Source organism: Neoarius graeffei, chromosome 1 (assembly GCF_027579695.1).
Source record: "Neoarius graeffei isolate fNeoGra1 chromosome 1, fNeoGra1.pri, whole genome shotgun sequence".
NCBI lineage: Eukaryota > Metazoa > Chordata > Actinopteri > Siluriformes > Ariidae > Neoarius > Neoarius graeffei.
Window position 1 is genome coordinate 64,231,122 of NC_083569.1, and position 26,530 is coordinate 64,257,651.

General features: G+C 43.0%; 1 protein-coding gene across 1 annotated transcript; it reads right to left on the minus strand.

Moving 5' to 3' along the window:
• htra3b (HtrA serine peptidase 3b) lies at positions 1–25,566 on the minus strand. The gene is made up of 9 exons (XM_060924427.1): positions 24,872–25,566; positions 16,686–16,785; positions 15,812–16,034; positions 6,166–6,360; positions 6,035–6,067; positions 5,073–5,187; positions 4,903–4,960; positions 4,098–4,193; positions 1–693 (listed from the first exon to the last, which is right to left on the minus strand). Exons 1-9 carry the CDS (start codon positions 25,290–25,292, stop codon positions 525–527), a joined length of 1,410 nt encoding a protein of 469 aa, XP_060780410.1. The 5' UTR covers positions 25,293–25,566; the 3' UTR covers positions 1–524.
• Positions 25,567–26,530: the final 964 nt, after the last annotated feature.

The following is a 26,530-nucleotide window of genomic DNA, read 5'->3' on the forward strand; positions in this document are numbered from 1 at the left end:
TGTTACAAAAGTAGATATCGAGCATCAAAAGACAGTTATAAAATGAACAGCAATAGGATGTGTTGGTCACATTTTGTACAATGTGCTAATGCATAGCATGTTTGACTTTTTTTTTTTTCCCCAGTTTTTTATTTTATTTTATTACAATGTCTTGACACACGTTAAAATTCAAAGATGGCATACTGACCATCTACATGTGCTCATTCTGCTTCACCCTGGCTTGTGGAATGGCATCAGGCACAAATCTAGCTGCTTTTCAGTATCGCCAGCATTGTCTTTAAAAAACAGTACAGTACTATACATTTCCTTATTCACCATAAACTAAATAATACAAGGCTTCATCTCCATCCATATATATACAGTATTTTGGTGACAAAGCACAGCAGGGAAACTCCTACTCAGCTGTTTTTGGGGGTTCATAGTGTTTAAGGCTTTGGCTTTTATTTTCTGTGGCTGCCGGCATGCCATCCATGTTCCCCTGTTTGTCCTGGCATCACCAGAGCAAATGGTAAGGTGCATAAATGTCACTGCATGATAACATCAGGCTCAATGTTGAACAGCAGATCATCGTTGCCTCGGCGGACTTCCAGCAGCAGAGCCGTGTCCTCCAACAACGCCTCCTTCAGCTCACTGGTGCTGGATAACGGCCGGCCGTTCAGCTTTACGATGATGTCACCGTCCTTTATACCCCCTCTAGAGTTGAAGACAGAGGATAATGCAGCACTTCATTTAGTTCAGGTTTACCAAAGCACAGCTTGGTAAATGTGTCTGGTGTTTAATAAGCACTACCACAATCTGTGAAGCTCTTCAGCCAACATATAATTGCACTGTGGTCCTTTACTTATTTTCTCCACTCATTTATGAAACAGCAACATTAACACTGCTGTAACGTACGGTGTAAACAAAAACATCTTAATCTGTCAGAAAGAGTTTTATGTTTCCACTTTAAAGGAACAGTCCACCGTACTTCCATAATGAAATATGCTCTTATCTGAATTGAGACGAGCTGCTCCGTACCTCTCCGAGCTTTGCGCGACCTCCCAGTCAGTCAGATGCAGTCAGACGCGCTGTCACTCCTGTTAGCAATGTAGCTAGGCTCAGCATGGCCAATGGTATTTTTTGGGGCTGTAGTACGGAGCTCAGATATCAATGCGCTGCCGAAGCGCGCAGAAGGTGTTAGTACGCCTGTCATTATAGTGCGGACTTTCCATAGCATAGAAAATCGCCACGTTTCAATTTGTGTAACTGAACTTGTTTCATATCACTGGTCATATAAACCTATGTAAACAGGAAAAACGTGGAAGAGTTTGGTCGCATCTAACTACAGCCCCAAAAAATACCATTGGCCATGCTGAGCCTAGCTACATTGCTAACAGGAGTGACAGTGCGTCTGACTGACTGGGAGGTCGCGCAAAGCTCGGAGAGGTACGGAGCAGCTCGTCTCAATTCAGATAAGAGCATATTTCATTATGGAAGTACGGTGGACTGTTCCTTTAATCTTCTATGTTCTGTTTTTTATGGTAGCCCAAAAGTTCAAAACACATTAACAAGTCAGAAAACACATCTTTCGGCTGCTCCCGTTCGGGGTCGCTACAGCAGATCTGTCCTGCGTATTTGATTTGGCATAGGTTTTTACACCGGATGCCCTTCCTGATGCAACCCTCCCCAGTCTGTTTGGGCTTGGGACCAGCACTAAATATGCACTGTCTTGGGCAACCCCAGTGGCTGGGTATTTTACTTCATCTGCATGTCTTTGGACTGTGAGGGAAACCCAAACAGACAAGGGGAGGCCTCCGTTGGCCGTGAGGTTCAAACCTGGAACCTTCTTGCTGTGAGGTGATAGTACTAACCACTACACCACCATGACGCACCTCAGAAAACACATCAAATTAACTCAGAAAGGGGAAGGTCCTACACTGTCAGAAATAGGGGTACAGTAGGAGTCCATTTCTGTCCTCCAAGGTACAATCTACACTAATATACTCCCTAGAGCTCAATATTGGACCTTTTAAGGGCCAAAAAGGTACATATATGTTCCCAAGCAGCATATAAAGGGTACAAATGCAGTGGTGCTTGAAAGTTTGTGAACCCTTTAGAATGTTCTATATTTCTGCATAAATATGACCTAAAACATCATCAGATTTTCACACAAGTCCTAAAAGTAGATAAAGAGAACCCAATTAAACAAATGAGACAAAAATATTATACTTGTTCATTTATTTATTGAGGAAAATGATCCAATATTACATATCTGTGAGTGGCAAAAGTATGTGAACCTTTGCTTTCAGTATCTGGTGTGACCCCCTTGTGCAGCAATAACTGCAACTAAACGTTTCCGGTAACTGTTGATCAGTCCTGCACACTGGCTTGGAGGAATTTTAGCCCGTTCCTCCGTACAGAACAGCTTCAACTCTGGGATGTTGGTGGGTTTCCTCACATGAACTGCTCGCTTCAGGTCCTTCCACAACATTTCCATTGGATTAAGGTCAGGACTTTGACTTGGCCATTCCAAAACATTAACTTTATTCTTCTTTAACCATTCTTTGGTAGGATGACTTGTGTGCTTAGGGTCGTCATCTTGCTGCATGACCCACCTTCTCTTGAGACTCATTTCATGGACAGATGTCCTGACATTTTCCTTTAGAATTCGCTGGTATAATTCAGAATTCATTGTTCCATCAATGATGGCAAGCCGTCCTGGCCCAGATACAGCAAAACAGGCCCAAACCATGATACTACCACCACCAGGTTTCACAGATGGGATAAGGTTCTTATGCTGGAATGCAGTATTTTCCTTTCTCCAAACATAACACTTCTCATTTAAACCAAAAGTTCTATTTTGGTCTCATCTGTCCACAAAACATTTTTCCAATAGCCTTCTGGCTTGTCCACGTGATATTTAGCAAACTGCAGACGAGCAGCAATATTCTTTTTGGAGAGCAGTGGCTTTCTCCTTGCAACCCTGCCATGCACACCATTGTTGTTCAGTGTTCTCCTGATGGTGGACTCATGAACATTAATATTAGCCAATGTGAGAGAGGCCTTCAGTTGCTCTGAAGTAACCCTGGAGTCCTTTGTGACCTCACTAACTGCTCTTGGAGTGATCTTTGTTGGTCGACCACTCCTGGGGAGGGTAACAATGGTCTTGAATTTCCTCCATTTGTACACAATCTGTCTGACTGTGGATTGGTGGAGTCCAAACTCTTTAGAGATGGTTTTGTAACCTTTTCCGGCCTGATGAGCATCAACAATGCTTTTTCTGAGGTCCTCAGAAATCTCCTTTGTTCGTGCCATGATACACTTCCACAAACATGTGTTGTGAGGATCAGACTTTGATAGATCCCTGTTCTTTAAATAAAACAGGGTGCCCACTCACACCTGATTGTTATCCCATTGACTGAAAACACCTGACTCTAATTTCACCTTCAAATTAACTGCTAATCCTAGAGGTTCACATACTTTTGCCACTCACAGATATGTAATATTGGATCATTTTCCTCAATAAATAAATGACCAAGTATAATATTTTTGTCTCATTTGTTTAACTGGATTCTCTTTATCTACTTTTAGGACTTGTGTGAAAATCTGATGATGTTTTAGGTCATATTTATGCAGAAATATAGAAAATTCTAAAGGGTTCACAAACTTTCAAGCACCACTGTAAGTACCTTAGAGGGTCCTTCCTCAGTGATAAGCCATTGTACCCCTAAAGGAACAATACTGTACTCTATTTTCTGAGAATGTATTTAAAATGACATGCTTATTGCTGATTGGCTACACCATGTGTCAGTCTGTGAAAGTGTGGAAAACGGAGCTGGAGAATGTTTGCATTATGAAGAAACCTAGACGAAGCCCAAATGAATTTACAAATGATTTTCCGTATGCTTTTTTCAATACAAGACAATTACATGATGTTATTTTTGATTCTGTCAACATTGTGTGTCATTAATATAAGTATGCAAATGCTGAAAACCCAATAAAGGATGCAGCTTATTCAGAGAAGAAAGAATTCCGCCTCATTTTAAAAGTGTGTAAAAGTGTATAATAAAGTAACGTAAAATAAGCAGCATTTATATGATGCTTGGTTCAATACTTACTTTTGAGCAGGAGAGTGAGGAACCACCTCATGGACATAGATTCCACTGATAACATCAGGGAAGTCTGGGTTGTGCTGCTTGAGCTCCTCTACAAGTCTACAGAAATCAGAAGGACACCCCATGCTGAACACACCAAAATACTCAACAAAACCTTGATGTGGTATTTGTTTGGGTACTGAGCACTTTAGTGTAGAATGATGTGAAGTTTGTCACCATTGTTACTGTTGGGGATTTGGGGCAATCCAAAACCCTTAATAGTGACTATAATACAAAAGTATGTGGACACCTGACCATCACAACCAGATGTTCTTCCTGAACTGAGCATTAATATGGAGTCGTTTTCCTCTTTGCTGCTATAACAGCCTCCACTCTTCTGAGAAGTTTTTCCAATAGATGTTGGAGTGTCGATGTGGGGATTTGAGTTCATTCAGCTACAGGAGCATTAGCGAGGTCAGATACTGATGATGGACACGATGGTGTGGTGCACAGTCAGTGTTCCTGTTCATCCAAAAGGTGTTCGGTGAGGTTGAGGTCAGGGCTCGGTGCAGAACACTCAAGATCTTCCACACCAACCTTGGCAAACCATGTGTGTTTTGTGGGTCACCGTCATGCTGGAACAGGTTTGGGCTTCTTAGTTCCAGTGAACTTAATTCCACCTTAATACTACAGCATAAAGATACATTCAACGCAATTGCGTACTTCCAATTTTGTGCCAACAATTTGGCTCACATGTGAGTGTGATGGTCATGCATCCACATACTTTTGGCCATCTAGTGTGTAAATCAAAGATATGAAATCCACTCACGCTTCAGTAATAGTGAGCATGCGAATTCCGATGAAACGCTTCTTCACTGATCTCAATTCTGAAAGTGTGAAGCACAAGAACAATGCAAAACAGTCATGAATATTTATTCACCATAAACCAGCACAAGCTATGAGCCATAATATGTGGATACACATGAAACCCTGATGTACCTTTGCTTTGCTTCCCCATGGAGTCATTGAGGAAAAGGGTTATTCTGTCTGAAGGAATGGCGAAGGAGATCCCCGCTGCTACCTTTAGGGTGTTGATTCCAATCACTTCTCCATCCTAATAATACATGAAGATCAACATAAAGGTATATCATAGAATAGTAGCATAACACTGAACAACACTGATGAATCTCAAGCTGTTTGCAAATTCTTCTTTTTTCAGCTGTTCCTGTTACGGGTCGCCACAGCGGATAATATCCCTCCATCTCTTCATGTCCTCCTTCGCCACATCCATAAATCTCATCTTTCGTCTTCTTTTCCTTCTACCTAGCAACTCCATCTCCAGCATTATTTTCCCAATATACCCTGGATCTCTCCTCTTTACGTTTCCAAACCTCAATCTTACGTCGCAATCACTTTGTCTCCAAGCCGTCCTACATGTTCTGTTCCTCTAATATACTCATTTCTAATTCTGTCCAACTTTGTCACTCCCAGTGAAAATCTCAACATCTTCAGCTCCGCTACCTCCAGTTCAGCCTCCTGTCTTTTTTTCAGTGCCACTGTCTCCAAACCGTACAACATTGCTGCTCTTACTGCTGTCTTGTACACTTTCCCTTTCACTCTTCCTGGCAACCTTCTGTCACAAATCACTCGTGATCCTCTCCTCCATCCAGTCCAACCTGCTCTTCTTCACTTCTCTTCTGCACTCTCCATTACTTTGTACAGTTGACCCCAGATATTTGAACTCATCTGCTTTGACCTCTATTCCTTGTAACTGTATCGTTCCACTATCCTCACCCTCGTTCACACACATATACTCCGTCTTGCTTCTACTGACTTTCATTCCCCTTCTCTCAAGTGCATATCTCCATGCTGTATACAAATTAGTCTGTTTTTTAAAAAAAATATTAATAAACTTATTTAGTATTGAATGCACTTGTACTGTATGTATATCGAATGCTTACCAGGTTGACAAGGGGGCCACCTGAATTCCCATACTAAAGAAAAGAAAAAACACATACACAATGTTTCATTTTTTTGCTTCATTTAAATACCAGTATGATCAGATACTCAAATCCAGTATCAGTTGTCTCACATTTATGATTGCATCAGTCTGGATGTAATCCATGTCTGAGTCCCGGATACCCAGTTCTTTTCCATCTCTTTGAGCTGTGCTGACGATTCCTGTGGTCACTGTGTTTTGCAAAGCAAACGGACTCCCAATAGCAACCACAAACTCCCCAGGCCGCAAGTCTGCTGAGTGACCCAGCAATAAGACGGACAGTTTTTTCTGAGCAGCATCAAAGAACACAACAGAGAGAGAAATGTGGTTAAACTACTGTCATCTGAGTATTGTGTTTATTGTAATGGGATTTTCTGTAGTCTCTTCAACATTAAAAATGAAATGTACACAAGTTTCAATCTACACGTAGTCAAGATTTGTTTGGTGGTGGAGGTTTTCTGGTTTAGTTTCATACTTAAGTAGTGAGGCTCGTGCAAACAAGCAAGATAACAGTCTTCAGTTCAGCACTGTTCATGTCTACATGATCACACCTGCTTCATACAGTGTTGAGTGTCAGATGTGTCCATCACTGTATATCATACTGTTCTCTATAAACACGCACAGTACTGTGCAAAAGTCTTAGGCACATGTAAAGAAATGTTGTAGACCAAAAATGGCTTAAAAAATAATGAAATTAAATGTTTCAACATAAAAAAAAACTATAATCAGTAAGCCATAATAAATGAAACAAAGTCAATATTTGGTGTGAGACGACCCTTTGCTTTTAAAAAATAATAATAAAATTAGTAGTCTCAGGTACAGTGAGTCTGTGAAGATTCTCAGTCATCCAGGTCATAGTAAACTGTAGGTGGTAAAAGAGAGCAACTGGACTTGCTTGAAGATTCTTGAAGACGTTTCACCTCTCATCCAGAAGGCTTCTTCAGTTCTGTCTGACTAATAGGGAGTATCAGGTATTTAGCCTCTCATGGATGAAAAGCAATCCTAAGGTGTTGTTGAGTCATCCTGTTGGTATGGGTCACTGGGGGCTGGGTGTGAACGGCCTAGAGAGTCTTTGGGATGATCAATGGTTGTTGGTTCTCTCTGTCCTCCTGTGAGTCACTGAAAACAGCTGGGTTCAGTTGTCTGGGAAGTGTGCCAAGGACTACATTGTAGGTGGCTGATAAATGGTGTCTTAGGCCAAGTTTACATTAGACCGTATCTGTCTCGTTTTCTTCGCGGATGCACTGTCCATTTACATTAAAACGCCGGGAAACGGGAATCCGCCAGGGTCCATGTATTCAATCCAGATCGTGTCAGCTCCGGTGCTGTGTAAACATTGAGAATACGCGGATACGCTGTGCTGAGCTCTAGCTAGCGTCGTCATTGGACAACGTCACTGTGACATCCACCTTCCTGATTCGCTGGCGTTGGTCATGTGACGCGACTGCTGAAAAACGGCGCGGACTTCCACCTTGTATCACCTTTCATTAAAGAGTATAAAAGTATGAAAATACTGCAAATACTGATGCAAATACTGCCCATTGTGTAGTTATGATGGTCTTTAGGCTTGCCATCCTTCCACTTGCAAGTGGTAAGTGACTTGCGCACAGCGGCTCAGTCCCGAATCACTGCTCGTGCACTACACTCGCGCGCTCTGTGAGCTGCGCAGGGCCAGAGTGCGCACCCTCCAGAGGGCACTCGCTGTTCAGGGCGGAGTGATTTGGAGCGCAGCTGCTGAGGAGGAAGCGATGAGCCGCACTGACACATTTCAACTTACGTGCCGAATTAGTCATGTGATTAGCGTATCCGTGTATTGGCGTTGCTGTGTGCACACGAATCGTGTATTGGCGTTGCTGTGTGCACGCTAATCGTTTTTAAAAACGTTAATCTGATGATCCGCTGATACGGTCTAATGTAAACCCCACCTTAGACCACCACCTCTGTTCAGTGATGGCTGTTCCAGCCAAGAAAGGAGGGCTCTTACATTGCTTCAAAGAGACCGGAACATCACCATCCTTCCTGCTGACAAAGGGAGATGCACAGTGGTGCTAAACACAGCGGACTACCACTCAAAGATGGCCAGTCTCCTCAGCGACACAACCACCTATGAAACCTTGAGGCGGGACTCCATCAGTTGTTACAAAAAGAAAGTTGTTAGCTGCCTACAACAACTAGAAAAGGACCAAGCCATCAACCAATCTCTGTACTACAGATTGTACCCTGGGGAGCCATTCCTCTCATATACGGACTCCCCAAGATTCACAAGGAAGGAGCTCCACTCAGACCAATCATCAGCAGTATAAACTCGGTCACCTATAACATTGCCAAACACCTAGCCACCATCCTGGCTCCTCTTGTTGGAAACACGCCACATCACGTCAAAAACTCCCAAGATTTTGCTACTAAAGTTGCAGACCTCACACTAGACTCAGATGAAACGATGGTTTCCTACAATGTCACTTCTCTATTCACCTGCATTCCCACCACAGAAGCAGTCGAATCTGCTAGAAAATGACTCTTTCAAGACAGCACCTTACTGGATAGAACGAACCTCACCACAGACCAGATTTGCACCCTGCTTGACCTCTGCCTGGCCACCACCTATTTCCAGTTTAATGAAAGTTTCTACAGACAGAAGCATGGCTGCGCCATGGGCTCACCGGTGTCCCCTATTGTGGCCAATCTATACATGGAGGAAGTGGAACATAAAGCTTTGACCACTTTTTCAGGAGTTGCTCCCAGCCACTGGTTCAGATATGTGGATGACACCTGGGTTAAAATCAAAACCCATGAGGTGGAAGCCTTCTGAGCCTTCTGGCTCAACACAGGAGAGCCAGTTCCTCAGGCCAGGACTCTGCTGTCTATCTTCATCTTAACAACAAAGGAGACTCATTTCAGGATTGCAATGTACGCATTTTAGCCAGAGAGGATCGTTGGTATGAGCGAGGAGTTAAAGAAACCATTTTTGTCAACCTGGAACACTGAACAGTGAACATTGAACATCACTGAACAGAGGTGGTGGTCTAAGACACCATTTATCAGCCACTGAGAAGTCCTTGGCACACTTCCCAGACAACTGAATGCACCCCAAAACCCAGCTGTTTTCAGTGACTCACAGGAGGACGGAGAGAACCAACAATCCACTGATCACCTCAACGACTCTCGAGGCCGTTCACACCCAGCCCCCAGTGACCCACACCAACAGAATGACTCAATGACACCTTAGGATTGCTTTTCATCCATGAGAGGATAAATACCTGATACTCCCTATTAGTCAGACAGAACTGAAGAAGCCTTTCGGATGAGAGGTGAAACGTCTTCAAGAATCTTCAAGCAAGTCCAGTTGCTCTCTTTTATCAGCCACAGGTACAGTGAGTGCAGTTTTATAAGGAAATGAGCTGTAGGTTTTACTGAGCATCTTATAGAACCAGCCACAGTTCTTCTGGACACTTTGACTGTCAAACTCACTTCTTAATTTTGCACCAAAACCCAGTAGCTTTCATTATGTTTTTGTTTTTAATTTGAAAAGTGGTCTCTTATGTCATATGCTGCTCAGATACAAACTTTTTTCCCCCTATAATATTTAATTTTGTACTGGAAAAACGAACGTTTGGACTCTAAAATGTTTTTGTCCTGACTCGATAATGTAGAAGTCATAAAATATAAATCTATAACAAAGTTTGTATGGAAAAAAAAATAGGGTGCCTAAGACTTTTGCACAGTACTGTGTATACAGCTATAAATCTGGGTAAAAGAAGTTAGAAGGTTTATGTGTAGATTAGCATTGATTTCGATATTGTTTAAATTTGTGTATTTATTTGAACAGAGACTCCAGGGCAGACCCAGAACCCATTGGAGAGATTATATCTCACAGTTGGCTTGGGAAGGTCTGAGGCTCTCCCAGAAGGAGGTGTAGTGTTTGGCTGAGGATAGAGAAGTCTCGAATGTGACTCTCAACAGAAAAAGCCAAAGGAGAATGAATGAATGAGCTATCTTATTACACTGTTGATGTACATATGGTGATACTTATACAACCAATGCCTTAGGTATGCAGATGTGCTTGGTGCTGAACTGAAGGCTATAAACTTCCTTCCCTTCCCTCACTTGTTAGCCTCATTCACTTTAATTGCATTAAAGTGCTGATGACACGTTTTTGACATCTTTGGCGATGTTTTATAACATAAAAAGTAATTCCCGATGATCCATCTATTAATTCACGAAGGCGCCTATTTTACAAGTTATGATAAAAAACGCGGCTATTTGGGCAAATTTGACGGGGCTGCAGCACCCAGGAGACGGAGGAGGAGGAGGAGGAGCTATATGACGTCAGCGAAAGAACCTTCCTCCTAACTTACCAGTTTGTTGTTGATGCGACAGGTGTTCAGTTTGTCATTATTAGTATTATTATTATACATTATATATATATATATATATATATATATATATATATATATATATATATTAGTTATTATGCCTTCGCGTTGTGTTGCCGGCTTTTGCTCCAAAACCTACAAGGATGGGGTAAGTTTATTCAAGTTTCCCAGAGATCCCGAGCTGCATGCGAAGTGGGTGAAGCAAGTCAGGCGCGCTCGTGACAAGTGGGAGCCCTCACCAACATCCGTCCTGTGCTCTGAACACTTCGATTGTTTTGACACCCTTCCCAGCTTAAAAGAATCTCTTGGGTGTTCAGTTCAGCACAAACGTGTGTTACTACCATCAGCAGTGCCTACACAGTGTTGCCAGATTGGGATTTTACCCGCCCAGTTGAGCGGTTTCAAGTGCATTTTGGTGGGTTTTGAACATATTTTGGGCTGGAAAATGTCAGCAGTATCTGTTGCCAGATACTGCTGAAGTTTTACAGCCCAAAATATGTTCAAAACCCACCAAAATGCACTTGAAACCGCTCAACTGGGTGGGAAAAATCCCAATCTGGCAACACTGCCAGTATTCCGGAGGGGGTCTACTAGTAGCTATGCCGGATCCAAAGACAGTCCTCCTGTCAGAACATGTGTTGTGAAACGACATAAGATAAAGGTACATAGAGCTATAGATTCTACATGATAATCATAAATGTAATCATAAAGTCGGCGTGATATCAGTCATGTATTTGCTTGTGAAAGCTTGCGGCTTTCATGTAACTGCCACCTAGCAACGAGAGGCAAAGGGTAAAGAGGGTAGGCTATCATAGATTCTATTCGGAAGAGATCAACACAATTCTAGACTCCCAGAAGAGGAAGAGCTAGCACTAGAGAGTTCACCGGCGTTTTCATGCGCCATTTCCATTGAGTAGAACCAGAGTAGAACCATAGGATGTCTATGAGTAGAACAGCCAGTGAACCGCAGCGCGTTCTCCCGCTGACGTCACAACATGGCCGCGAGCCACGGACCCAGTTTTCTTGTGCTGTGCAATTAAAAGTTGGATATTTGCGTAACAACAGCTTCTTTTCACGTAATTATAACAGAAATCTAACATGTTTGCCATGTTGTATAGTTTATTTAAGAAATTGCATAGAGTCATGTTCGTGTCATCAGCCCTTTAAGGAAACAGTTTTCAGATACAAGATACTGTATATCTTAACTAATCATCTACATTTGGGGTGAAGGGAAAATTGTACCCCCATGGTCTACCAATTTGGTCATTTGCCAATTCCCACTCACTACGGTGCATGTGCTTTATCCGAGACAGATGAACCCAACCAATGGCATAATTTCAAACTACTGCACACGTTGTGTCACACACTTGGATGAAAGCACCATCTGCCCTCTTCTGCATACATGAGCTCACAGACATCCAAGGCTAGTGATTGACAGGGGAGAGAAAGCGTGGGTTAATTTTGCTCTCTTGAACTCCTGGCCACAGATGGACGTAACATTGTTGGGATTCTACTATTGTCTTGTATGTTGTACCATAATTCTGCTCACTGCATGTGTACTTTTATTCTATCCACATTCACTGGATATGAGCAATCGCATACTCTGATTGGCTACTCTACTACTAGGCTATAGTGTTGCCACCTGTCCCGGTTTTTCCTGATTGTCCCGGATTTTCATGGTCTGTCCCGGAAAAAAAAAAAAAAAAATCCGGGACACTGAATGTCCCGGTTTTTTGTACATGATGGGCAAAATGTGTATTTCAACTTGCGAGCCAGCTGAGAACCAGTTTGCTTTTCCATAGCTCGCCCGTGCTAAGCGCCACTAAGCGGAGCCACGTCATCACGTCGCTGAATACGTCATTACGTCGCTGTATACGTCACTTACGTCGCTGTATACGTCAGTTACGGCGATACGTTTACATAAACCTTGGCGCGAATATCAAAGCAAAAACACGGAAGAAGCAGCAGTAACAACAATAATAATAATAATGGATGACTTCGCGTTTGTACAGCTGCTGCTTCTCGGCGCTTAAAAATGGCGATCTTTCATGGTCTTGTTATTGTTGTTGGTCTTAACAACTCCGCCCCCCCGCTGACGTAAGCGGTTCTTTCCTCTGGCCCAGCAGAGAGTTGGTGCTAGCCTGGAACCGGCTTGGACTGATAAAAGAAACAGACTCTCTGTTGCAATGGTGAAGGCTGAGCTTCAAGTCAGGCTAAACTTTTAGTTGTCCTGTACTGAGTTCAAGACATTCATTGAAAATCAGCCAGGACTCATAGCAGCAGCAAAGAAAAACACCAAATATAAATGGAAGATTAGGTAAGGTTTTGGTGAATTAAATGAAATAGTGTAGTGTAGTAACATACTCCTGTATGTACTGTATGTGCCAAGTTATACCAGTTACATGTCCTCCTATGTATTTGTTTAGCCAAGAGCAGCAGAGGCACAGGCAAAGCACACACCACACTCTAAGCAATCAGGTAAGCTGTTTGACACTACACCTTACACTGTTACATTCAGGTATTCTTAGATACAATGAAAAATTAGATTATTTATTTTTATTCCACATAAGCAAACAAACAGAACTTAATTATGTATTTCCCTTTTACCTGTGCCCACTACTGCCCCCAGTTGTCCACAACCAAAAACTGTTGGAAATAAACCAAAATACTGAAGACCTAGCCTAGTAAACTAGACCCACCCGCCTAGCGGCCAAAAATATTTTTGCCTAGCGAGTGGGTCTAGCCTCGCACCATGTAAACAAAAACACTCCGGGCATCAAATCGTGCCCGCCAATCACAACGCAAGGTTTTTGTTTTGATTCTTTGGGCGGGCTTTTGCAGGAGTGACGACAAAGCTGCGCAACGCTGGAGAAAGCACAACAGGAAAGATGGCTACGGCTAGTGAACAGCGCGCGTTTAACTCCGCTTTGGAATCAGTTTTAGAAGAATTAGACTTGGAGTTTTCGTTGAAACATGAGCAGGAAGAGGCTCTCCGCTCGTTCCTTTTCAAGAAGGACGTTTTCGCTGTTTTGCCGACCGGCTATGGCAAAAGTCTGATCTACGAGCTGGCTCCGCTCGTAGCCAAAAGGATGGGGCTAGTTTGTGCAGTACAAAGAATTAATAAACAGCTTTGAAACATTACTTTTTGATTGTTTCTTATTTTCCCGTTATTTTAAATTTAAGGGAAATTATTTCACCAAACACCACTAAATAAAAACTCTCAAAAACAGTTTAAGCAAACCCTTGAAAAACACTTGGGGAAAAAAAATGAGTGTATGTTATGTACGTGGTACAGACTCCAAACTTGTGGTCATTATCTCCAAACTTCTTAATATCTAGAACATGTTTATTAATTAATACGCATTTTGAAAAATTATTTATTTCAAGGCCTCCCCCACTGCTTTCTGTCGCTCTGACTACGTCACAGTCACTGTTGCGCTGATTGGTCAGAGCGTTGGCCTATACGCACAGAGACAGTTTGAAAGACAGCGGTTTGTTCCTCCTACCCACTTCGGAAATGTCTACGGATCGAGGCCAGACTAAATATTCACATTTAGTCTGGCTTGCCAGGCTAATGAAGACCTGCTATATTATGTAAAGCAATTAACTAAACAAATAACTAGCAAAAGCGTCATTTTTACTAATTAGAGCAATACAGTTTCAGTGTAGAAGGGCGATTTTTGTCTTGGGTTAGATGTGTGAAGGGCGCCGTTGCTTACAAGCAAAAAGGTCGATTGGATGGTCGAAATGTCCAGGATTTTTGTCAGACACAGGTGGCAACCCTACTAGGCTATCAGTTCATATACCATGAGCAGAGAAAAACAAAATGGCAGAGAGTGTTGCTCAACCAACTGAGGATGAAAAAACTCTACTTGAAAACAAAACCCCAAAAATTGTTATCAAGTATTTAAAAGAAACCGAAATAGCTAAAAGGATAAAGTTTTTTGGGCTCCCCCCAGTATCTCCTGTTCTACACTCCAGCCCAGATGGTGGCAGTAATGCACCTTTAACCACCAAAAAACCCTAAAGAAGAAGAACCCACCCCCAAAAAATGCAAAAAAGCAACAAAATACAGAATAAAAGTATTTGATGGTAAGAACGTATCTTTTTTATTTTTCATGAATTGTTATCATAGCATTTTTCACAAATTGCTACTGTCATTTCGCCAGTTTGTTTACATTCGAAGCGGAAATTATTTTGTTAGACGTTTTGTATAAAGTTTTTATTTATCAAATTTGCAAAAAATAACAATAAAATGCTCTGTTTCTCAAAATCCAGTGAATGTGGATATAATAAAACAGTTATTCCACTCAATCTCGTCGTATCTGGCTTATAGCTGACTCAGCGCTATGCGCTTCGTCGGCTATCAGCTCGTGTACGACTCAATTTTGTGGAATAACTGTTAAATATATGGGATAACTTGAATAATAAAGGTGAGATCTATCGAGAAGATAAATCTCTCATTCTCATTATCTCTAGCTGCTTTATCTTTCTACAGGGTCGCAGGCAAGCTGGAGCCTATCCCAGCTGACTATGGGCGAAAGGCGGGGTACACCCTGGACAAGTCACCAGGTCATCACAGGGCTGACACATAGACACAGACAACCATTCACACTCACATTCACACCTACGGTCAATTTAGAGTCACCAGTTAACCTAACCTGCATGTCTTTGGACTGTGGGGGAAACCGGAGCACCCGGAGGAAACCCACGCGGACATGGGAAGAACATGCAAACTCCACACAGAAAGGCCCTCGCCGGCCCCGGGGCTTGAACCCAGGACCTTCTTGCTGTGAGGCGACAGCGCTAACCACTACACCACCGTGCCGCCGAGAAGATAAATTAAAAGGAATTAATATAAATACACAGGTGATTATAGAAAATCACGCGCATTGATTGGGCAAGAAATTCAAACTATTCCTCGATAATCACCTCGAGTGACTCGGCAAAATGGCGGCCAATCACTTTGTCACTGTAAGTGGAGAAAGAATGATAAATTATGAAAGAAAATGCTGTTCCTAAAAGCACTAAAGATGCTACGAATTTGGTCTAAAACTATTCAAAAGTAAGGTGGAATTGTGATTTATTTTCTCTATTTCAAAACAAATTTTTTTATGTGAGTCGGCATAGATAAGTGACACAAGTCTTTACTACATTTGCATGCCGCTTTTGAGGTTTGAAATAATTTTTTTTAATAATCACCTGTGTATTTATACTAAAACAATTATCTGCCTCAGGCTCAGTGAATATTGGTGAATATAACCTTGACTTTGTCTCAGTTATTATTCATCAATATTCATTTCACCTTCAGCAAATAATTGTTAACTGTTAGACCAATAACAATTCCTGTGTCATACAGTATTCACCTGTGGGTTGATTTTGATGGTGGCAATGTCGGACTTTTTATCAATGTCTTTAATTGTAGCATCGTATAGGTCTCCATCATGCATCTGCACTTTAAGTTGCTGATGTCCTGACACGGATGTGGTGGTGGACACGACATGAGCATTTGTTACAATCAACCCAGTCTCCGAAATCACAAAGCCTGAGCCGCTTGACAGTGGTACAGTCCGGCCAAACAGTGGGTGTCTATGGGTTAAAGGTCAACATTATTAGTTTAATGTAATACTGCTGGTACAGATTTCATTGTTTCTCACATAGTAGAGAAAACGGTTGCATAATTTTCATTTGTCCAGGATGTACAAATGTAAAAATTAGACTCAAACAAATGAAAACTCTGGAAAACACAGTGATTCATGACGTTAATGATTCAAGATTTTGTTGAGTGGAAACTGTCTGCCTCTTGACTCCTGTGTGTCTATTTAACATCTTTTTTTTTTTTGCCAAGCGTCTATAAATCAGCAGACTTGGTGAGAAACAGCTGCGCTCATCCTGACTGTCTCAGGAGGCATAAAAGTGTTTGCACACCTTCAGCTCTGTTACATTTCCACCTCTTTGCAAAAAAAAACATTTAACAAAACAACTACTGTAGACTAGACTCATTTCTGATGCATGGCAAAATAACACGGCCATGCCTGCCACGTGTGCAAATACTCCCAAGGCTAGGAACAGAACGCGTGCTGTATACATCTGAGGATCATTGAGAGCTCATTTTCTTTATGTCTAATTAATGCATAGCATATAACAATCAGCATACATTTTTTTAAAGTGCCATTGTTTTAACTTGAATGCATTTCTTCAGAATAAGCTGATGTACAGTAAATCAGATGCAGAACTTACTTGAGGAACAGTTCCACATGAACCACAGCTGGAGCAATCTTTTCCACCACATCAGCAATGAAGTTGAATTTATACCTCGGGCTGTTGGGGTGTGTGGGACCTATACTAGCAGGAAGAATTTGTCATGTTAATAAGCACACACCATGTTGGCTTTTATAGAAGGCTGGAAGAAGTTCAGTCACGCTGCTGACCTGAGAGCAGCTTCACTGTACATCAAAATAGGCGATGCTAGTCTGAAGTCAACAGTTAGTGTAAACAGTTGTTTGTTTTATCTGTAACCGCTTATCCCGTGTGGGGTCACGGGGGGCAAGCAGGAGCTTATCCCAGCTGACCCTGGACAAGTCGCCAGCTCATCGCAGGGCTGACACACACAGAGAGACAAACAACCATTCACACTCACGGTCAAGTTAGAGCCACCAATTAACCTAACCTGCATATCTTTGGATTGTGTGAGGAAACCCACAGAGAGAACATGCAAACTCCACACAGAAAGGCCCTCGTCAGCCGCTGGGTTTGAACCCAGAACCTTCTTGTTGTCAGGCAACAGTGCTAACCACTACACCACCGGAACATTTTATAAACCTTAATGAGTATGTTAATAAAACATCAGTCATTAACTAAACCTTTTAGTATTTATGGACAGAGGGGGTCGTATTTACTACAGGACCAGAGGGCGAAGTTGTGGTAAAGTATTTTTCGAACACAGGAACTGCTGCTTGTCTGTAATTGCATCAAAACCAGCAGGTGGTTTCAGACCAGTTCACTGGTGCGTTTGTGCATTCGTTCGTTCGTGTGTGCATCTTGGTAGGGACCATATATAGGAATATCTGATAGTTTTAACATTTGGATAGTCTCCACAAGGAAAACTGTATTTTTAAACTGCTTTCGTTTAAAATCTTAAAAGACCCGAGAGGACTGAGGAGTTAGATTTTGGTGTAGAGACAGAATTAATAAGCTGCATGAATAATTATGCCAATGGATGGTCCTTACATGGATAGAAAGACAAACGTGTGTGTGTGTGTGTCCTGGGTGAGTAAAAGTATAGTAATTAGACAATGTTATTTTTGTTGCACCTGAGCTGACCGCTGTTTTCTGTGACCGCCTTAGCACACACACTCTAGCTCAGGGGTCTAGTAACAAACCTGGTTTTATAACCTCAAAACTAAACTTGCGCTCTGGGGCAATATGTCTAACAGTATAATGTTTACAGTACAAATTTACAACCACTTAATACTGTCTAACTGTAACCTCTAACACCACCCCAGAGGTTTACATTTTATGGGTTGTGTTTTTGCTTTGAGTTCAGTATATTTTTGTAACGGTGTCATTGCTGTGCAGGAAACGAACAAGAGAAGTGGAGCTTCGAATTCTGGCTGAAGTATAAATTATGGATTGCTCATTAAAAAAAAAAAAAAAAACCAAACATTATAACTGTGCAGTAAATCACGTGCAGTTGTTTATCATTAATCACCTCATGTAACCTCCTTTAAGGCCACATTCCAGGGTAACTATATCACTTGAACATGGCCTCAAGGGTAACTGCAGAGTTAAGATCTTTTAGGTCATGGTGGCCAAGTCAGCCAACCCTCTATTCCAATTTCAACGTGTATTCTCTTTGAGGTTGCTCTATTAGAGACCATATAAGAAAAAAAAAACCTAAAGCTTTGCACAGTCAGCCATGCACTAGCTATTTACCGAGGGTTAAATATTCCATAAGCTGTCCAAAATTATCTCCTCTGACTCTCCAGTCTCATTTTCCAGTCTGGTTTGAGGGAAAGACTATACATTAGTGGTCCAGTTGATGGCACATGCTTGGCTACCGTGATGGAAGGGATACATGGTGGGATATTTGATACATGAATGAAAAATTCAGTGTTTATCCTTGATGTTTCAGAGTATTAGTTATACAGGAAATTATGACTGATGAATTTTTTGGTATGTTTTTAAAGAGATTAAACCATTTCTGCTCACACTGCATGCTCTTTGCAAATGTTTACCTTGGCTGATATTCACTCCCCCCCTTCTCCTGGAAGCGTCATACGAATGATTCCTGAACTGTTTTTTCTTTATACATCCTAATACTATTAGTATCCTAAACACACAAAGGATTATCATTAATTTACTTTGAGGCTACTGTAAGATTGCTGATGCATGCATTGTTGTCAGATTTTGTTAGATATTGTCTCTGTGTTCTATCATTGAGCCACAGCTCATGGAACGTCTCAGATCATATTTTCTGTAACTTAGCTGGCCACAAGCTTCTGAATATTGAAGATTGCAATTTGATTGGCTAACCTACACATCCATGTATACACTCTTCTGTACGCTGGCTTCCAGTGGGAAAACAAACTTTTGGACAATGAACTGCATACAGCACAATATATAACCAGACTGGGAAAAATTTCTATTTTGTTTAAAACAGTAAGTGGTGAGTAAACATGGTTTGTCAGTCAGACAGCTCTTCCTGGGAAAGTAGGCGGTTCCTGACCACCAAAAAGCACCAGACAGCAGAAGTAAGAAGTCGGTCTTTAAAAATAATATTCTCATGTGTATGACAAAATTAGAAGGCAGTCGGGAAGGATATGTCATACTTATTCATTCAGACAGCCATCTTGCCATCTTTCTGGACTAATATGCAGTAATTGGTTTGTTTAAAGCTAAGATTTGACTCCTATTACTGACCCAGCTCTCACACATTATTACCGAGATTTCCATCTGTCAGTAATCACAGAAGCTAATTCTGGTTAACAGCTCAGGCTATCTTTCTTTGTCGGTAAAACACTGGCGCTAATTTCTTCTCTTGCCTACTTCCTGTCAGTCTGTACTTTACTGGTTGGTCATAAAGTAGGTAAGGTTAGGACATTGGTTTGGAGCCGGATAGGGATCAGGCAAAAGTTCACCCGGAAATTCATGTCTAGTCTGGAGAGCACAATGACCTTCTGTATTCTGCCTGCTCATATCAACTCTCTACAACTCTACAGCTGCCACCTGGAAGTCAGGGTCAGTGTTGGAGTTATGGTGTTTTAAACATCCTTGGATGCTATTACTTCAAGCAGTATGCTAGAAGGTTTTGTGTAAGGAAGTCAGATAAGTCCTTAAATTAAGGGATATATCTAGCAGCTAGACATAAGTGCACCCATATTAATGTCTGAAGATATATAAGGTACTACATTGGTTTAATTGTTTGATCGTGATTTCCGGTGTGTCTTATGGGATCTGTAAGATGTCTCCTTAGAGGCTGTAAAGAACCAGACTGGCTGGAGACACTGCTCAACCCCAAGTCTTTTTTTTTTTTTAAATCCCACTGAAAGATGACCACTTGTTGGTAGAGACTTCTGCTAACTAAAATATAGTGTGACTTATTTAAAACCCACAAATTGCTGCTCTGTCCTCCTCCTGAAGTGGGAATGTAAAATATAGCCTATAGGTTGTTGGTTATTGTTGCAATAATGGCCTTTGCAATCCTGATATAGCTCAACGTTGCTATAAGAAAAACAGCCCACTAATCAATCAGCAATTATTTTATTGTGTAAGGATTTTAATCATTCCTGAGCACCCTTAATAATGTCCATAAATCCTTAACAATTCCACATCAGTGGTTTATTAGCGTTTTAAAATGTTGCCTGTCATCCTGTGATCGCAACATTTAGCACTGAACCACAGGTTGAGATAATCATGGAAGCCCATTTCTATCACTTGAAAAAAACAATAATAATGTATCTCATAACTATAACTATCCATCCATTATCTTTAGCCACTTATCCTGTTCTACAGGGTCGCATGCAAGCAGGAGTCCATCCCAGCTGACTACGGGTGAAAGGCGGGGTACACCATGGACAAGTCGCCAGGTCATCGCAGGGCTGACACATAGACACAGACAACCATTCACACTCACATTCACACCTACGGTCAATTTAGAGTCACCAGTTAACCTAACCTGCATGTCTTTGGACTGTAGGGGAAACCGGAGCACCCGGAGGAAACCCACGCGGACACGGGGAGAACATGCAAACTCCACTGGGCTCGAACCCAGGACCTTCTTGCTGTGAGACGACAGTGCTAACCACTACACCACCGTGCTGCCCCAATTATAAGATACTACATCATAAATATGACTTATGTCAAAATAACGACTTACTATTTCATAATAATGAGAGCATTTTCTCAAAATTATGACAACATCTCATTACTATGACCAATATTAAGTCATAATTATGAGATACTAAGCCATTATTATGAGATTGAAAGTCCTAATGATTAGAAAATTCTCATTATTATGAGATACAGGATTAAGCCATTATTATGAGAAAGCTTCTCATTACTATAGTGGTGGAAACAAGCTTCCGTAGATTGTCTTCTCTGCAAATCCAAAAGTCCAGGAAGTAAAGCGGGGCCTACAACAAACACCTATAAATCTAACCCTGACCCTAATTACTAAACCATAAATAATGAGATGCTGTACAACTTGCAACAACAAACACAGTTATCCAAATTGAATTGTCTCCACCCCTGGGCTTTTGGTTGGACTCTGCCTAAGTAGAAGGAGCTGGATCAAGTCCAAGTCCAACCCTGGGCTTTTGGTGTTGCAGAAAGGGGTACTTGTAAAGGTTTGCTTTGGGGCTTGGCCACATGGGCGGCACAGGGTGGCAGTTGCCCCTCTTAAAATTCTAGCAAGTCCAATTGCCACCGCAACTACCTCTAAGAGGTCTATTACTGTTGTGCAATTCTTGCAGGCATGATGAAACATATCTAGCTCATGTGATCAAACACCTTGAGTGTTAGAACCTACAGAGGGATTATAATAATATTATACAGTACATCATGTGCAAGTCCATCTATCCATCCATCCATTATCTGTAGCCGCTTATCCTGTTCTACAGGGTCGCAGGCAAGCTGGAGCCTATCCTAGCTGACTATGGGTGAGAGGTGGGGTACACCCTGGACAAGTCGCCAGTTCATCACAGATATGCTGATACGCAGAGACAAACAAACAACCATTCACACTCACATTCACACCTACAGTCAATTTAGAGTCACCAGTTAACCTAACCTGCATGTCTTTGGACTGTGGGGGAAACCGGAGCACCTGGAGGAAACCCACGCGGACACGGGGAGAACATGCAAACTCCATACAGAAAGGCCCTCGCTGGCTGCTGGGCTCAAACCCAGGACCTTCTTATCATGTGCAAGTCCATCCATCCATCCATCCATCCATTATCTTTAGCCACTTATCTTGTTCTACAGGGTCGCAGGCAAGCTGGAGCCTATACCAGCTGACTATGGGTGAGAGGTGGGGTACACCCTGGACAAGTTGCCAGTTCATCGCAGACATGCTGATACACAGAGACAAACAACCATTCACACACCTTCACATTCACACCTACAGTCAGTTTAGAGCCACCAATTAACCTAACCTGCATGTCTTTGGCGGAAACCCACACAGACATGGAGAGAACATGCAGACTCCATACAGAAAGGCCCTCGCTGGCTGCTGGGCTCGAACCCAGGACCTTCTTGTCATGTGCAAGTCCATCCATCCATCTGTAGCCGCTTCATCCTGTTCTACAGGGTCGCAGGCAAGTTGGAGCCTATCCCAGCTGACTATGGGCGAGACGTGCGGTACACCCCGGACAAGTTGCCAGGTCATCGCAGATATGCTGATACCTTCACATTCACACCTACGGTCAGTTTAGAGCCACCAATTTACCTAACCTGCATGTCTTTGGAGGAAACCCACGCAGACATAGAAGCTGTGTGGAAGCTGACTTCCAGGCTGGTGATCCTGCCAGTGTGTGGAAGGGCCTTCGGGTTATGACAGATTTTAAAAACAAGCCCAGCTCCATGCATAGCTCTGACCCCTCACTTGCTGATGAGCTAAACACATTCTATGCCCGCTTTGACCTTGCTAACCCCATGGTAGCTGTGACTGAAAAGTCTAGTGGTAACGGGACGCCTCCTTTCATTATCAGTGAGAGTGATGTGAGGGGAGTGTTCAGAGGCGTAAATGGGAGGAAAGCAACAGGCCCCGATCAGATCCCTGGCAGGATTCTGTGATCCTGCGCTGATCAGCTAGCCCCTGTTTATGCTGAGATCTTTAACATGTCACTGGCTGAAGCCGTGGTTCCATCTTGCTTTAAACAATCAATCATTGTTCCTGTGCCTAAAAACAGCAAGCCAGCAGGCCTGAATGACTACCGCCCAGTGGCCCTTACATCAGCGGTAATGAAGTGCTTTGAGAGGCTTGTGAAAAAACACATATGCCACACCCTGCCCAGTTCTTTCGATCCTCACCAATTTGCCTACAGAGCAAACAGAAGTAGGGACAATGCCATCTCAAGCCTACTGCACACTACATTGGCCCATCTGCATGAGGGGAGGGGAAATTATGTGAGAATGCTGTTCATAGATTACAGTTCAGCATTTAACACCATAATCCCCCTTCGCCTGGCTGACAAGATGAGGGCGCTGGGATTTAACACCCAGTTGTGCAACTGGGTGCTCAGCTTCCTCACGGATCGCCCCCAAGTGGTCAGAATGGGGGGGGGGGGTCACTTCAGGGAAGTTGACCCTCAACATTGGCTCGCCCCAGGGTTGTGTTTTAAGTCCATTGCTCTATAACATCTACACACACGACTGCACAACCACCAGCAGTTCCACTTCCATTATCAAATTTGCTGACAACACCGTGGTGCTGGGTCTCATCTCACAAAAAAACGAGCAGGCCTACCTGAAGGAGGTGGCTGACCTAGCACTGTGGTGCCAGTCCAACAACTTGGCCCTGAATGTCAGCAAGACAAAGGAAATGGTGGTGGACTTCAGGAAGGTGCAGAGCAGGACATATACACCACTCACCATCAGCGGGGAGCCTGTGGAGAGGGTCCCCAGCTTCAAGTACCTGGGGGTACACCTGACTGAGGACCTCTCCTGGTCACTACAAACACAACACCTCACAGCGAAATCCAGGCAGCGGCTGTACTTTCTCCGCCGACTGAGGAAGTTTAAGGTCTCCCCTTCCATCTTGACCACATTTTACTCCTCAGCGGTGGAGAGTGTCCTAACAGGCTGTATTACGGCCTGGTTTGGGAACTGTACAGCACGCGACCAGAAAGCACTGCAGAGAGTGGTGCGCTCTGCAGAACGGACGATCAGAGCCCCCCTACCGAGTCTGATGGACATAGGCACAAAGAGGGTGGGAGCTAGGGCCAGGAAAATCATGCAGGATGCCTCACACCCAAACTCTAACCTCTTCACCCTGTTGAATTCAGGCAGACGACTATGAAATCTCCATGCACGAACAGAGAGACTGAGGAAGAGTTTTTATCCACAGGCAGTTAGACTGCTAAACTCAGTACATTTTAAATAATCCCCTTTACTACAGTTTTTATATCAGTGTTAGAGGACTCATTTTCCTCTTTTTAACTGTGCACATTTTTTTTTAAATCTTGTTGTTATCCCCAGGCTATTTTAACTTACTCATTAGTATTTTAGACTTATTTTTTATATGTCATGCTTCAGGAGTCATCTTTTACTTTTCTAGTGCGTTTACTTATTTGCATATGTTGTTTTTATTCTTATTTATTTATCTCATCTCATCTCATTATCTCTAGCCGCTTTATCCTTCTACAGGGTCGCAGGCAAGCTGGAGCCTATCCCAGCTGACTACGGGTGAGAGGCGGGGTACACCCTGGACAAGTCGCCAGGTCATCACAGGGCTGACACATAGACACAGACAACCATTCACACTCACATTCACACCTACGGTCAATTTAGAGTCACCAGTTAACCTAACCTGCATGTCTTTGGACTGTGGGGGAAACCGGAGCACCCGGAGGAAACCCACGTGGACACGGGGAGAACATGCAAACTCCACACAGAAAGGCCCTCGCCGGCCACGGGGCTCGAACCCGGACCTTCTTGCTGTGAGGCGACAGCGCTAACCACTACACCACCGTGCCGCCCTTCAACATTTCACTACATGTAAAATGTATATGACAAATAAAAGCACTTGACTTGACTTGACATGCAAACTCCATACAGAAAGGGGGCTCGAACCCAGGACCTTCTTTCCAATAATGAACAAATAGGGAAAAGTACAAAACGTTTCTTATTCTGCAAAAGTAATTTTGTTCTAACGTGCTCTTGGCTTCCTGTGCACACTGCTGAAGTGAGACAGAGTGATAGCTTACCTCGGCCACTCTCGCAGGGGCCCTTGTGCACAGAGCTGAGTCCCGGCAGGCCCTGCTGCAGCGCTTTGCGGCTCGCGGCTTTGAGCTGGCACACGTTGGCGTACGTGTTGCCGTCACTGGCGCACACTTTGGCTCCGTAGCGGCACTGACACACGCCTTTAGAGAGCCGCTTCCCCGCCGGGTGTTTGCACTCCAGCCCGTCGCCGCAGGGCAGGTCGTGCGCGCGGCCGCACGATTCACCCTCGGCGCGCGCGCACACCAGACAACAGCCGCAGCGGTCCGGCACGTACCCGCTCGGGCAGCTCGGGCTCGGGCACGCGCTCACATCACAGCGGGACGGGCAGGCTTTGGACTTGGGTTCGGCGCGGGCCGGGGTCCTGACGCACAGCAGCACAACCGCAGATAATACAATCAGTCGCATTGTCTGATCTAATAAAGGAAGCAGGGCAACCGGTGGAAGAAAAGAAGAACAAAAAGAAAACAACTAAAGTTTAAACTGAGATCATATTCTTATTGACAGCAGTCTCCATTAGTGTCCATAATATATGTGCTTCTGATCTTGTTTCTTCTTGCACAGAAATGCAATAATGCAATGCAGACTTTACTTCATATTAATTAAAGGGGAAAAAAAAAAACTTCTTCCAGATCCAAGTGGAGGTCTGTCTGGTGTGCAGAGTAAGCAGACGGTCCGGCCGGTCTGTCTGGCACCGAACTGGGGCTGGTTTTAATAGAGGCGGAGAAAGCAGGGTTTCTGAGAGCTCAGCCCCCTCTGCAACCATGCGAGGGACACAAAAGTGATCCAAGGCAGAGCTTCCGAAAGGTGTTTTTTTTTTTCCATTAGCAATCATAATTTCATGTCATTTATAGGTTAACGAGGGCAGCCGTGGCCTAATGGTTAGGGAGTTGGTCTCAGGATTACAAGCTCAAATCCCACCCTTACATCTCCATCCATGGCTGAAGTGCCCTTGAGCAAGGCACCGAAGTCAACATTGCTAGAATCTGATGATTTATTACTTTTACACCACACAATTCCTAATTTGTGTTTAGCTGTGGTTGCCAGAATAATCCTGTTAAAAATGCAGTGAAATGTAAATAACATTACAGAATAACTTGTACATTTCACTGGGATTCCATGTACAATTAATGATAACTAAATGTAAATTTTACAGGTATTCAATGTACAATAATCTTTACATAACTGTTAATTTTACGGATATTCATTGTACAATAAAAAAAAGCATCTAGGAATGAATTGCGAGTGTTCTCGATTATTGGTTTTTGTGGCTCCAAAATGATGCTTACAAGCAATGATCTACTAGACAGATATTTTATTTGATTTAGAGTTTTACGAAATGTGCCAGAGAGCCTCTACTGACATTTTATTAATTTTTTTTAACAGTAATTTTAACTGGATGGCACGGTGGTGTAGTGGTTAGCGCTGTCGCCTCACAGCAAGAAGGTCCTGGGTTCGAGCCCCATGGCCGGTGAGGGCCTTTCTGTGTGGAGTTTGCATGTTGTCCGCGTGGGTTTCCTCCGGGTGCTCCGGTTTCCCCCACAGTCCAAAGACATGCAGGTTAGGTTAACTGGTGACTCTAAATTGACCGTAGGTGTGAATGTGGGTGTGAATGGTTGTCTGTGTCTATGTGTCAGCCCTGTGAT

Bases quoted from the DNA above. Each gene is read 5' to 3' on its own strand.
- htra3b (XM_060924427.1), bottom strand. From the start codon at position 25,292: ATGCGACTGATTGTATTATCTGCGGTTGTGCTGCTGTGCGTCAGGACC. The intron at 5,188-6,034 runs GTAAGCATTCGA...ATGTATTATTAG, and splicing joins GTGGCCCCCTTGTCAACCTG to GATGGAGAAGTGATTGGAAT. The intron at 694-4,097 runs GTAAGTATTGAA...CTTCAACTCTAG, and splicing joins CCTCACTCTCCTGCTCAAAA to AGGGGGTATAAAGGACGGTG.